The sequence below is a fragment of the Panthera uncia genome, assembly GCF_023721935.1.
Source record: "Panthera uncia isolate 11264 chromosome D3 unlocalized genomic scaffold, Puncia_PCG_1.0 HiC_scaffold_8, whole genome shotgun sequence".
In the NCBI taxonomy this organism is placed as follows: domain Eukaryota; kingdom Metazoa; phylum Chordata; class Mammalia; order Carnivora; family Felidae; genus Panthera; species Panthera uncia.
This window is the reverse complement of record NW_026057586.1, coordinates 49,360,674-49,373,966: the sequence shown is the minus strand read 5'-3', so window position 1 is coordinate 49,373,966 and position 13,293 is coordinate 49,360,674. Positions and strand designations below refer to the sequence as shown.

The following is a 13,293-nucleotide window of genomic DNA, read 5'->3' as shown; positions in this document are numbered from 1 at the left end:
GAATAGGTTGAAGACATACATATGTCTACCTTCCATAAATCAAATCAGCAACTGTAACTCCTGGTGACATATGGTTAGGCAGGTCTCTATCTGTGTTCCTATCCAGACACCCTAGCTGGGCAGCCACGCAATGTAAGCAAGAACAATTAAAATATCAATGCATGTCTATTATACTTACTGTCCTTAAGATAGTCATACTTCACCCAATGGTAAAATACTGATTTTTTAATAATTCTTGTAAAATAAAAACACTGCACGTCCTTGTAAACAAGGGCATAACCCATAAAACCTTGTGGTTCCTGTCTATACTTGTAGTTTCTAGAACATCTATACAGCAGGTATTTTTATAATGAACCAACAACTACTCAAGAGCAGCTGACAAATTCATAGGCATCTTTAGATCATCACAATTACAGAATCAACTTATTTTGAAGTTTGACTGTGGCCATTAGTGGATACTCACAGTGTCCATTACTGCCTCCACCACTCTGAAAAGACCACTCTTCTTTTTCTAGTGTCACTCTTTAGCCTTCAATTGTGATATGACAGTGCTGACCATTCCTGATTCTTGAAACTCTTCCTTTGGTTTCTACCACTCTCTTCTGATCCTCTGACCTCTTCCCAGGTACTCTTCTTCAAGACTCTTAAATGATGGTATTCCTCACAACTCTCTCCTACCATGTCATTTTACAAACCTCAGGGTGGGGACATCTCCTCTAAACCTCTGAATAATTATTAAATTTCCTTAGTTCAAACTTCTCTCAAACTCTAGATCAACATATCCAATTATATACCAAACAGGTATCTCCCCTTGGAGATTCTGCAACCACGTCAAAATCTTTACCAAAATTGAGCTCATCCTTCCTAGTCCAATTCTCCCAGTAATTCTCCAGTATTCCCTTCTGAGCCAATCCATCTATTCAGTTACTCAAAATTCCAAATTACCCTAAATTCTTTGCCATGATCCTTCTCTGGCCAGTTATCAACTCTTTCGATTCTTCCATTTTGTCTCCTCAAAGTTTATGTGTTTCCTCATCTTCATCAACACATCATAACTTTAGTTCAGTGTTTCAACATTTTTCACCCAGACTCCTATAAAGCAGTCTCTTAATCTCTAAATTCCAGATTCTTCACTTGAGTTGTCATGACAATTAAATAAAATAATGCAGCACTATATTAAAGGTGTGACACATAGCAAACACTCAAAAGTTAGATGTTACTAATGCTATTCTTACAGAAACACCTAGATTGTAAAAGTTATTTGAGGGGCTGTTTCTTCAATATAAACATGAAAACAGTCTTCCTAGTAATTGTAACATTTAAACCAACCAATAGATATATATTATCTACTTCCAAGTCCCCTAGAAAACACCAACTCTGGCTCCCCAAAGCAGCATACCATGTTTCTATGCAAACTGGATCTGTATTATGAGATTAACAGTTAATAGAGCATCTATACTATACACGAAAATTGCATGCTCTTTTTAAAAAGTTACAGTCCCTGTCAGGCAAATGATGACACCAGGGGTGACTGTAAGAGTTTAAAGTTCAAAGGCAAGGGAGTGTCAAGTCAGACCATTATGATGAGTCAAAGGGAAATATTTACACCCCTACAAAGAACAGTACAGAGCCTTATACCACTCTATAAATGTGAAAAGCATACATCTATAGGGGGATAAAATACACACCTGATAATTTAAAGCTCTAAATTTCAGCTGGTTTTTAATGAAGATATGATTATCATTTCAGCTCATAAAAATAATCTATGTTAGACCATAGTGGTGCTTCATTCTTGGGCTATGGCTCTTTCTTCAAAAGATCAGAATATTTCCATGTTAGGATTTTGCTTTTTGAAGACCAAGTTCAGAATTGTTACTGACATACTGATCCTTTGGCAAAATGGTGAAACTTTTAAGAAGCCACTATTTTAATTCTATTTTAAGGTATCAAATTTAACTCCCTGAAAAAGCACAAATGACAACACACTGTCATCACATTTATCACTTAGAAAAAGCTATCAAGTATTTTATTATTTTATTCTACATTATATACAAGGTCATAAAAGGCCACAGCAGTTTTTCAACATATAAACCCTTTAAAGTAGAGGGCACTATGAAGGATAGACAAGTATCAAAATGAAGTCCAGTAACGCAGGCATATACTCAGTGTAGTATTTCTGAGGAATAACAAAGCAGATACCAAGTCATCCATAGTTAGCTTACAACTATTCCACAGGTTTTTATAAAACCTCTTTGGGATCTGTTACTAGCCTAAGTGTACCCAATTAACATTTATTTTAAGAAATAAAACCAGAATGAAAGAATAATAAACTTTAGAGGGTATTTTCTAATTCTAGTCACTACAATAAAGCTCTCCAAGAAGGAAAGCCTCTATTCTATACCACCTTCCACTTCCTCCTGCATCAAGAATAGGAAAGAAAGAAATGGAAGAAAATGCTCAATATTCCAAATTATTCCTGCTTATTTGGAACTTTGCTTTTTTGCAGGGGTTCCTTCAAAATGTATTTCAGACCCTTTAACAATTAGCTTTGAATTCCTAAATAGGCAATATTGCACCCTCTTGAATAGTAACTCAAAAACATTGTTTTCCGCTCTGTAAAAATACAATCTTTAAAACTATAACTGGTATCAGCAGATCAATATAAAAAAATACAGTACCAAGCTACACTGGTATATTTCCATATTAAGAACTTCAAAATATACTTATCACTGAGACCATAGTCCTTGCATTAGTTTTCAGTCCACTATGAACAATTATCTGCTGCATGTAAACATGTCTAAATAACTATAGATAAAATACATCAATCATAAATTTCTGTAAAAGATAATAAAATATCTTCTTTAAAAAACAAAACAATAATAAGCTATTACTGCATTGTTTCCAATTTTATGAAAATGGAACAACCTTATGGTTGTTGCCAGTCCTGAGTTCATTGTAATAAAAATGGCCCTAGTTCCTGGTTAAAGTCAGCAACCAATCCATTCTCTTCAGTAGATGTCTTCTAGTACTGCAAGCAAGAGGCAAGAATTTGTTTTAAGTGTTATTTTGTCCATTAATAAAATTATATACCAGAAACTGACCAGTGCCACAGTACTGTGTTGCAAAGAGTTTTCCATCAGGAGTGGGATCTGAGAAAGCAATTTCTTCTTTACTCAAATATGAGCCATATATAAAGTTACTCCTATTAAAAAAAAAGGGGGGGGTGTGAAAGGGTAAAAAAAAAAAAAATTACTATTTTTATCATTAAAATTGGAAAAACCTGTCAAATACAATTTGACCAGAAAGACTTTTCAGGTAATGTTTATGTTCTAAAAATCATTGAAAATAACTGTTCACATAGATTATTAATAATGTGAGGTAAAAAAATTTTTAGGATGGGAATGCAAGCTAGTGCAGCCACTGTGGAAAACAGTATGGAGGTTCCTCTAAAAATAGAACTACCCCATGACCCAGCAATTGCACTACTAGGCATTTATCTATGGGATACAGGTGTGCTGTTTTGAAGGGACACATGCACCCCTATGTATACAGCAGCATTATCAACAATAGCCAAAGTATGGAAAGAGCCCAAATGTCCATTGATGGATGAATGGATAAAGAAGAGGTGGTATCTATATACAATGGAGTATTACTCAGCAGTCAAAAAGAATGAAATCTTGTCATTTGCAACTACATGGATGGAACTGGAGGGTATTATGCTAAGTGAAATTAGAGAAAGACAAAAATCACATGACTTCACTCATATGAGGACTTTAAGAGACAAAACAGATGAACATAAGGGAAGGGAAACAAAAATAATATAAAAACAGGGAGGGGGACAAAACAGAAGAGGCTCATAAATATGGAGAACTGACAGAGGGTTACAGCAAGGGGTGTGGGGGGGGGAGGATGGGCTAAATGGGTAAGGGGCACTAAGGAATCTACTCCTGAAATCATTGTTGCCCTATATGCTAACTGATTTGGATGTAAATTTTAAAATTAAATTAAAAAAAATTTTTTTAGGAAAGCAACAACGGTTTTAAAACATTTACTCAACACCTTTTCATGATAAAAACACTCAACAAATCAGAGTAGAAGGAACTTTCTCAACCTGATAAAGAGCATCAGAGAACATTAAAGTTAATGTGAAGACTGGAAAGTGTCCCCCAGAGATCAGGAACAAGTTAAGGCTATCTGTGTTTGCACCTCTTCCATTCAATAGTGTACTTAACTGCAGGCTCTAGTCAGGGCAAGTAGACAAGGAAAAGAAACTAAAAAGCAGATCAGGAAGGAAGAAGTAAAAAACTCTCTTTTTGGACACTTTTGGATGATCTTATATATACAAAAATCCTAAGGAATTCACACACAAAAAATATTAGATCTAATTAAAAAGGGAGTTCTGCAAGGTTGCAGGATACAAGATCAAGATTAAAAAATTAATTGGGGGTGCGCCTGGGTGGCTCAGTCAGTTGAGCGTCTGACTTCGGCTCAGGTCATGATCTCATGGCTCGTGAGTTCAAGCCCCACATCAGGCTCTGTGCTGACAGCTCGGAGCCTGGAGCCTGCTTCTGATTCTGTGTTTCCCTCTCTCTCTGCCCCTCCCCTGATCTCTCTCTCTCTCTCTCTCTCAAAAATAAGTAAACATTAATAAAATTAAAAAAATTAATTGGGGCACCTGGGTGGCTCAGTCCGTTAAATATCTGACCTCAGCTCAGGTCATGATCTTGTAGTTTCTGAGTTTGAGCCCCTCTTCGGGCTCTGTGCTGACTGCTCAGAGACTGGAGCCTGCTTCAGATTCTATGTCTCCCTCTCTGCCCCTCCCCTGCTTGTGCTCTGTCTCAAAAAATGAATAAACATTAAAAAAATTTTTTTAATTAATTAGATTTCTATATACCTGAAATTAACTATCTCAGGAGTAAGTTTAACAAAAGAAGTGTAAAACCTGGAAACTTAAATAAAGAGAAAGATAACCCGTGTTTATGAATCAGATCTATGGCTGCTTTCGCAGAAATTAACAAACTGGTGTCCTAAAACTCATATGGAAATGGAAAAGTCATTGAATAGTCAAAAGAATCTTAAAAAAGAACAAAACTGAAGAAGTCACACTTCCATATTTTGCAACATACTACAAAGCTACAGAATTGAAAACAGTGTGCTACTGGCATAAGAACAGATCAATGGAATAGAACTGAAGACTCCAGATATAAAACCCTGACAATCAATGATTTCAGACATGGGTGCAGAGACCATTTGATGGAAAAGACCAGTCTGTTTAACAAATGGTGCTGGGACAACTGGATATCCATATTAAAAAAAAAAAAAAAAAATGAGTTTGGGGGCTCCTGGGTGCCTCAGGTAAGCATCCAACTTCAGCTCAGGTCATGATCTCACAGTTCCATGAGATCGAACCCCATGTCGAGCTCTGTGCAGACAGCTCAGAACCTGGGGCCTGCTCCAGATTCTATGTCTCCCTCTTTCTGTGCCTCTCCCCTGCTCATGCTCTCAAAAATAAACGTTAAAAAAAATTAAAAAAAAAAAGAAAAATGAGGTTGGATCTCATCTCACATCATACACAAAAATTAACTTAAAATGAATCAAAGACCTAAATGTAAGAACTAAAATAATGAACTCTTAGAAGAAAATATAGGTATAGATCTTTGTGGCCTTGCATTAGGAAATGGCTTCTTAGGACACCAAAAACACAAATGACAATAGAAAAAGATATATAATTTGGAGTTCAAAATTAAAGACTTTTGTGCTTCAAAGCACATAAAAAAGATGAAAAGACAGCTATGAAATGGTGGAAAATACCTGCATGTCCATCAACTGGGATGAAGAGATAAAGAAGATGTGGTATATATACACAATGGAACATTACTTAGCTATTAAATGAACGAAATCTTGCCATTTGCAACAATGTGGATGGAGCTAGAGTGTACTGTGCTGAATGAAATAAGTCAGTCAGAGAAAGACAAATACCGTATGATTTCACTCATATGTGGAATTTAAGAAACAAAACAGAAAAATATGGGGGGGGGGATGGGAGGAGGGAGAGAAAGAAAAACAAACCATAAGAGACTCTTAAACATGGCGAACAAACTGAGGGTTGATGGAGGGAGGAGGGTGGGGGATGGGCTAGTGGGTGATGGGTATTAAGAAGAGCACTTGTTATGATGAGCACTGGATATTATATGTAAATGATGAATCACTGAATTCTCCTGAAACCAATACTACACTATATGTTAACTAAAATTTAAATAAAAATTTGAAAAAAAAAAATTTGGAGATCATATATCTGATAAGGGACTTGTCTCCAGAATATATAAAGAACTATTATAATTTAATAAGAAAAAGAAAAACAATGGACACAGGATCTGAATAGGCATTTCTCTAAAAAATATATATAAATGGCCAATAAGCACATGAAAAGATGGTGAACATCATTAGTCATTAGGAAAATGTAAATCAAAACCAAAACAAAATACCATTCCACACTCATTAGGATAGCTAAAATTATGACAGGTGTTGGTGAGGATATCGAGCCTGTTATGTGGCTGGAGGGACTGTAAAATAGTGTAGCTGCTTTGATAAATAAACAGGTTGGCAGCTCCTCAAAATGTTACACAAACAGTTACCATATGGCCCAACAATTCTACTCCTAGGTATATACCAAGAGAAATAAAAATGTGCAAACCAATTACCAAGAAATAAAAACACACAAAAATTTGTACATGAATGTTCATAGATTATTCATAGCAGCCAGAAAGTATAACCAACCCAATGTCCATCAACTGATAACTGGATAAATGAAATGTGGTGGTATATGCATACAATGGGGTATTATTTGGCAATAAAAAAAGGGATGAAGCACACAGATACATGCTACAACATGGATGAACCTTGAAAACATGCTAAGTAGAATAAACCAGTCACAAAAGGTCATATATTATAGGAATCCATTTATATGAAATGTTCAGAATAGGCAAATTCATTCAGATAGAAAAGTACATTAGTGATTGTAAGAAGGTGGGGGAGAGGGAAATGGGAAGTGATTTCTAACAGGTGTGGGTTGTGGGGGGACAGTGATGGAAATGTTCTGGAATTGGAAAGTGATGATGGCTGCACAGCCTTCTGAATATACTAAAACCCACTGACTGTATAGATGAATTTTACGCTATGTAATCCCAGCTCAATACGGCTGTTTTTAACAAAAAAAAAATTTTTTTATTAGCCAGGATACAGACTATCAGAATTTTCACACTGTAATCTTAAAGGAGGGGCAGGGCGCCCAGGTGGCTCAGTTGGTTAAGCATCTGACTTCGGCTTTGCGCTGATGGTGAAGAGCCTGCTTGGGATTCTCTCTCTCTCTCTCTCTCTCTCTCTCTCTCTCTGTCTCTCTCTCTCTCTCTCTGCCCCTCCCCCACTTGTGCTCGCTCTTGCTCTAAGTGAATAAACTTAAAAAAAAATTAAAGATAAATAAAACTGCTTTTCATTTAAAAAAACAAAGGAAGGGCAATGCCCTCATATTTAGGACTAGTATTTCAGCAGCTGCATTTTCCAGGTTTAGTTTTTAAAGAGCTAGAAATATACCTGCCTGCACTCATCATGAAAAGTGTGGGTAGACCTGAGCCCTCCTGGATCATTATTCACAATAAAATAAGGGGGAAGAGACCAGAAACACATTAAGGCTCTAAGATTTCTAGAGCCTTATGACCTCACAATGATGAATTACTTTGAAAGCTATACCTACAGTAATCGCAGACAGGGATTTTAGGAATAAACAAAAACAAGAGACTGACATGAAAACCTCATCTGCACGATTAATTTGAACTTCCATTAATCTGTTAGCAAGGGTACTTTAAAAGAACAACAACAAAAAAACATGCAATTTATCTGAGTCTTTTCCTCTATACCTTTAATTTAAAATCAAGCAATAAAAGCAAAAAGAAAAACTAATAAGAGACTTAAATAATTTACAAATAATATTCTTAAATTGAGACAAATTTTCCTAAAAGCTAAATTCCCAAAAAACTTCCCACACTGATCTGATTTTCTTTAAAATTCTCTGATATTGAACACAGTTTGAAATAAGTGGGTTATTTTGCCCTAATATAGTTACAAGTAAGCAAAAATGGTTTAACAGTATTTAACTGATAGTGCTTTCTCCCCCCTCAGATTAACTTCACATAAAAAACACAGATCCAATATGTTGACAATATTACACAAATTTTAAATTAAGAAGATAAAGATTATACATTTAAGATTAATTAAATGCCAATCTTTATACTAAAAATCTGCTGAAATCTTAGAACAACAGAAAATGACTTGAAGAATTACATTCAAGTTACCTTAGGCATTCAATCATGCGAGAGGCAATTTTCTTCCGACGCATCATGCTGAATACCCATATCCGACTGATCCCACAGATTGCAGGCTCTGGCAATGTTGAGCAGCACCAGGCTTTTTGCCTTTCAAATCTGACTTTTTCTTCTTCTGACCTGATAACTGGAAGTTTCTCTTCTATAACTCTGTAGCCCTAATATATCAAAATTAGAGGAAAAAATTTTAAAGTAAGAAAATTATCAGTTGTCTAGTACTAACCTTAGTGAGGAGGTCACTACATGTGTCTGGCTTCTTAAACTATGGGAGTCACGTATATTTTCACTCCCACTTTAGCAGGAAATAGACCTGAATCTCCATTCCATTCTAATTGACTTACTAGTTATGTCACCATGAGAGAGGTAACTAATTAAGATTTGAGATCCTCATCTATAAACTAGAGATATTTTTCACCTCTTTCAGAAAACTGTTGAGAAATTAAATAAGGTAATACATACAAAATACCTTGCCATCATGGCTGGCCCATAATGGCAACTGAATGTTATTTTTTTCCTCTATTACCCACATTCCAAGGACCAGCAAAGCACATGTGAAGAACTCAGCAGTCATAACAACTGTCTGTGTGATTGCTGCCACAGTTTTAGGGTTCACAGCTATGCAAGAACTAGGAATAGGAATGGCAGAAGAATCAAGAGTTTTAAAAGCTGCTTTCCCCACACTCCTGTCACTTAAAAAAAAAACCACCAAAGTGCTTTAAAAAGCATGATGTCTCCTCTACCAGTCTAGTTGGACAACAACCAGCCTTCTGATGGGACATGGTACAAAACTTAAAACAATCAGACAATACAGTGAAGAATTAACAACAAACAGCCATTACATAACTATCTTCTAAACACTGCAAAAATCATTTGTGGAAGTAGGCAGAACAGAAATTAAAAAAATACAAGGGTTTGCACTACGTAAAATTAACTCAATTTCAATATGGCAAACTTGCAAGCCATTTCATATCAAATTTATATCCCCAAATCACCTTATCAGCTATTCATTTAAATCAATTTTGTTAAAATAGACAAGATTCATAAAGCTATACAATTTAAGGCTGAAATTTTTTAACATATAGAAATTAGTCCATGAAGACTTGTTTTGACTTTGTTTCGTTAGAAAACTTTATGATAAAATATACATTTGCAGGCAACTATTTATATACTAAAAGATACCAACTGAACAAAAGTCAAATCCAATGTGCACTGAATTCATGAACAAGAGCTCAGCTGAAAAAAGCCAATTTAAATAAGGTATGCCTTCTTTGAGCATAAACAGAATCTTCTGTTCTCCTAAGTTGGTCTATTAGTACATAACTTACCCAATGTGAGCATATACCTTTTATTGTGATTCTTATTTAGTTTTTGTACAATTTGGCTCCTAAATACAAACCAAATTCTTACCTAGCACTCAACCAAAGAAGTGGTGATCTATTCTGGGGATGGGCAACTTTTTATAAAGAAAGGCTTTGTAGCCCACCTGACTTCTGCTGCAACTATTCAACTCAGTCTTTGTAGTGGAAAACCAGCCACAGACAATATGTAAGCAAAAGGATATCACTATTTTACAGTAAGATTTTATTTACAAAAACAGGCTGGGTTTTGTCCTCAGGCAACAGTTTGCCAACCTTTGCTTCATTCCAGTACTAAAGCGACTGAGGCATACATTACATTAGTCTCCAACATGGAAACTTCCTACACAAAATTTTACAGTGCTTTCCATTTATAAAATTTTTATTTTATATACTAACTTGAGAAACTAATTCTCACGCAAGATACAATTCCACTTAATAAAAAATTACAGGAAATCTGACATTCACATGCTTCCTTACATCAAATGTTGATAAATTTACCAGGATTATGTTATTCAAGTTTACACAGTAAACCCTTTAGCCACCAAACTACATATGAACACTCTTTAAAAGTCACTTACCCACTGGATATGTTCCGCAATTAGGCAACCAACTACTTTTTTGTCATTAGAGATAAACAGAAGTGTTTTAGTTCTGGAATAGCACATTAGTGGAGCCTGTTGGAAACCTAAATCATTATCAACCATCTCTCTAATCTCGTCAACCTGCCAAATAAAGAACAGTATTTTTTGTAACAAAAAAAGCAATGTATAGATGTAAAAATATACTATTACAGTTCAGTAAGTTGAGTATATTATTCGAAGCAGGACATTGTTTAAAGAGTTCTTTGGGGGGCACCTGGGTGGCTCAGTTGGCTCTAGGGATCAAGCCCCATGTTAGGCTCTGCACTGAGCAAGAGAACCTACTTAAGATATTCTCTCTCTCTCAGTTCCTACTCTCTCTAAAAATAAAAAAAAATTTAAATTAAAAAAATTGGAATGATTATGCTGACCTACTGACCTGTTTTTCAAGGCCTGCGGAACAATGTGCAAAATTAGGTAAAAAATGGACAGTAATGCCAAGACCAGCAGTCTAAAGAACAAAAACAGTGAGAGTTTCTACAACGGACAATAAGAACATTAAAGCGTCCCATTAGAAGCATCACGGGTTTGAGAACTGGAGAGAGCTTCACTGGAATCTTAGCCAGGCAAGCCACTTTTCTTTCCAAGCCTTAATTAGTACTCTCATCAGTAAAATGGAAGTGAGAGGAAAGAAACACATGTTTATTCCTTATCAACCATTGACCAGATATTATCTTACTTAAATCCAACATCTCTTCAAAGTCTATGGTTCCTCACTTTACATGTGCAAGGAAGAAAATTCAAAGGTAACTTTCTCATGTCAGATACTGGACATCTAGAAAACCAAGGAGCAGAGATTTGAATCCTTAAATACTAATATGACATCAAACCATGCTTCTTGTAGTTTACCTCCTAGAACTGTGGTCAAGGTCAAATACAAGCTCTAGCTCTTGTAGGCACTAAAAGGTTTTTGTAAGTACTCAAACATTACTTCTTTCCCCAGTTTAAAAAAAAAAAAAACAATGCAAGAGGCACCTGCGTGGCTCATTTGGTTAAGCACCTGACTCTTAATTTCTTAGATCATGATGTCACAGTTTATGGGATTGAGCCCCAGGTTGGCTCTGCACTGACAGCATGGAGCCTGCTTCGGATTCTCTCTCTCTGCCCTTTCCCTGCTCAGGCTCTCTCAAAAATAAATAAACACTTAGCAAATGCAAATAATCAGTCCAACAAATACTCATTTGTGTTACTAAGTTTAAAATGAAAATAACCCCTAAGAGCATTAAGTCTTCATACCTCTGACATGTAGAATACCATGTAATAAATCCTTTATTCAGGGATGAAAACTCAAGTCCTTTTAATCCTAGAACAGGAGCCCATAATACAACTCATATTTCAGTTCCTAAAGGCAAATGACTCACAATTCCTTAGATTTTCATTTTTAACCCATTATGGGATATTAACTAGTAACACACTGCATTGTTACTAAGATTCTGTCCTGAGAAACTAAAACGAGGATGTTCATATTTACTTAATATTCTTAGTTAAGAAAAGTCCAAATGCCACATGTGGTGGTGTAGCAACTGTTCATTTCCAAACGGTAATGGCTGGAATTCCAAAAACTACATAATTTACATTTAGTCAATCACTAATCCAATATTAACTAACAAATATTTGTTTTTATGACAAGGATCAATGTTTCAAATATAAGACAGGGGGCATAGTTATGTGTCATTCTAAATGCTATTGTCTATATTATTAGGCAGTGGTGTAGTATGGGGGCTTATTTGGTTATCTGAGATTGTCCCGTCATAGATAATACAGGGTTATCTGAAGTCAAAAACAGTAAGATAAAGTAGAATGTTAGCTATATTTTCAAATGATAGGGTTAAAATGTTTCTTTCAACCTCCCTTTCAAGTGAAGTTATCCTAAATTAAAAAAAAAAATTGTTTTTAATAGGTATTTATTTTTGAGAGAGAGAGAGGGAGACAGAGTGTGAGCAGCGGAGGGACAGAGAGAGGGAGACAGAGACTCCAAAGCAGGCTCCAGGCTCTGTGTGGTCAGCGAAGAGCCTGATGTGGGGTTCAAACTCACAAACCGCGAGACCATGACCTGAGCCAAAGTGAGACGCTTAACCAACTGAGCTATTGGTTAAGTTATCCTAAATTTAAAGAGGTCCAATTGTTAATCTAAAAATAAGCATAAATAAATCATTTTTCTTGCATTTTCTAGACATTCTGGACATAGCTCAGTGAAATTAAGATTTACATATAGACAACTGGACCCATTGCTGTACATTACAAGGTACTTCTGAAAACGCATGTGGAAATTGGGAAAAAAAAAAAAAAAAAAGATACTTGATGTAATAGAATGATTCCAGACTTCATTATCTCTCTGGTTTATTTCTCCAAACCTTCAAAGTATGGAACTCTAAGTTGGAGTAAAACCTGGTTCACACTAGATAAGAGGATCTTTTTAAGTTTTCTACATTATAACTATAAATCAGAATATATCTTTTTTTCTCTTAACATTATATGATTACCTCATGCTTAATCTCAGAATTACTACTATTATATCCTCTTCTGCAATAAGCTTTTATTTAAAAATTTACTCTCAGGGTGCCTGGGTGGTTTGGTCAGTAAAGCATCTGACTCTTGATTTTGGCTCATATCATGATCTCACAGTTCATGAGGTCGAGACCCACATTGGGCTCCACGCAGACAGCACAGAGCCTGCTTGGGATTCTCTCCCTCCTTTTCTCTCTCTCTGCCCCTCCCCTGCTCGCTCTCTCTCCCTCAAAATAAATAAACTTCAAAAAATAAAAATAATAAAAATAAAAACTTACTCTCAACATGAAACTTTAAAATTGTTCATTTTAATTTTCAAAGTTATTCACATTTTAATTATAATTCTGATTCTTGAAGTCACTTATGTGGCATCATAAACTAGCATGCCTATTATATCATCACTCAATTTAC

At 35.6% G+C, this 13,293-nt stretch overlaps 1 protein-coding gene across 6 annotated transcripts in view; it reads right to left on the bottom strand.

The window, feature by feature from the left end:
- Window positions 1-210: 210 nt before the first annotated feature.
- The window catches only part of ESCO1 (establishment of sister chromatid cohesion N-acetyltransferase 1), a 75,917-nt gene continuing 62,834 nt past the window's right edge, over window positions 211-13,293 (bottom strand). For 5 of the 6 annotated variants that reach the window (XM_049619652.1, XM_049619656.1, XM_049619657.1 and 2 more), the window contains 3 exons: window positions 10,315-10,458; window positions 8,349-8,536; window positions 211-3,202 (listed from right to left, as the gene is read on the bottom strand). In XM_049619652.1, the coding sequence (XP_049475609.1) occupies window positions 3,055-3,202; window positions 8,349-8,536; window positions 10,315-10,458 (480 nt within the window). In that variant the 3' untranslated portion in view covers window positions 211-3,054. Of the gene's footprint in view, window positions 3,203-8,348; window positions 8,537-10,314; window positions 10,459-13,293 lie in introns of those variants that run through there. The other variant, XR_007455295.1, reaches the window with a different exon arrangement.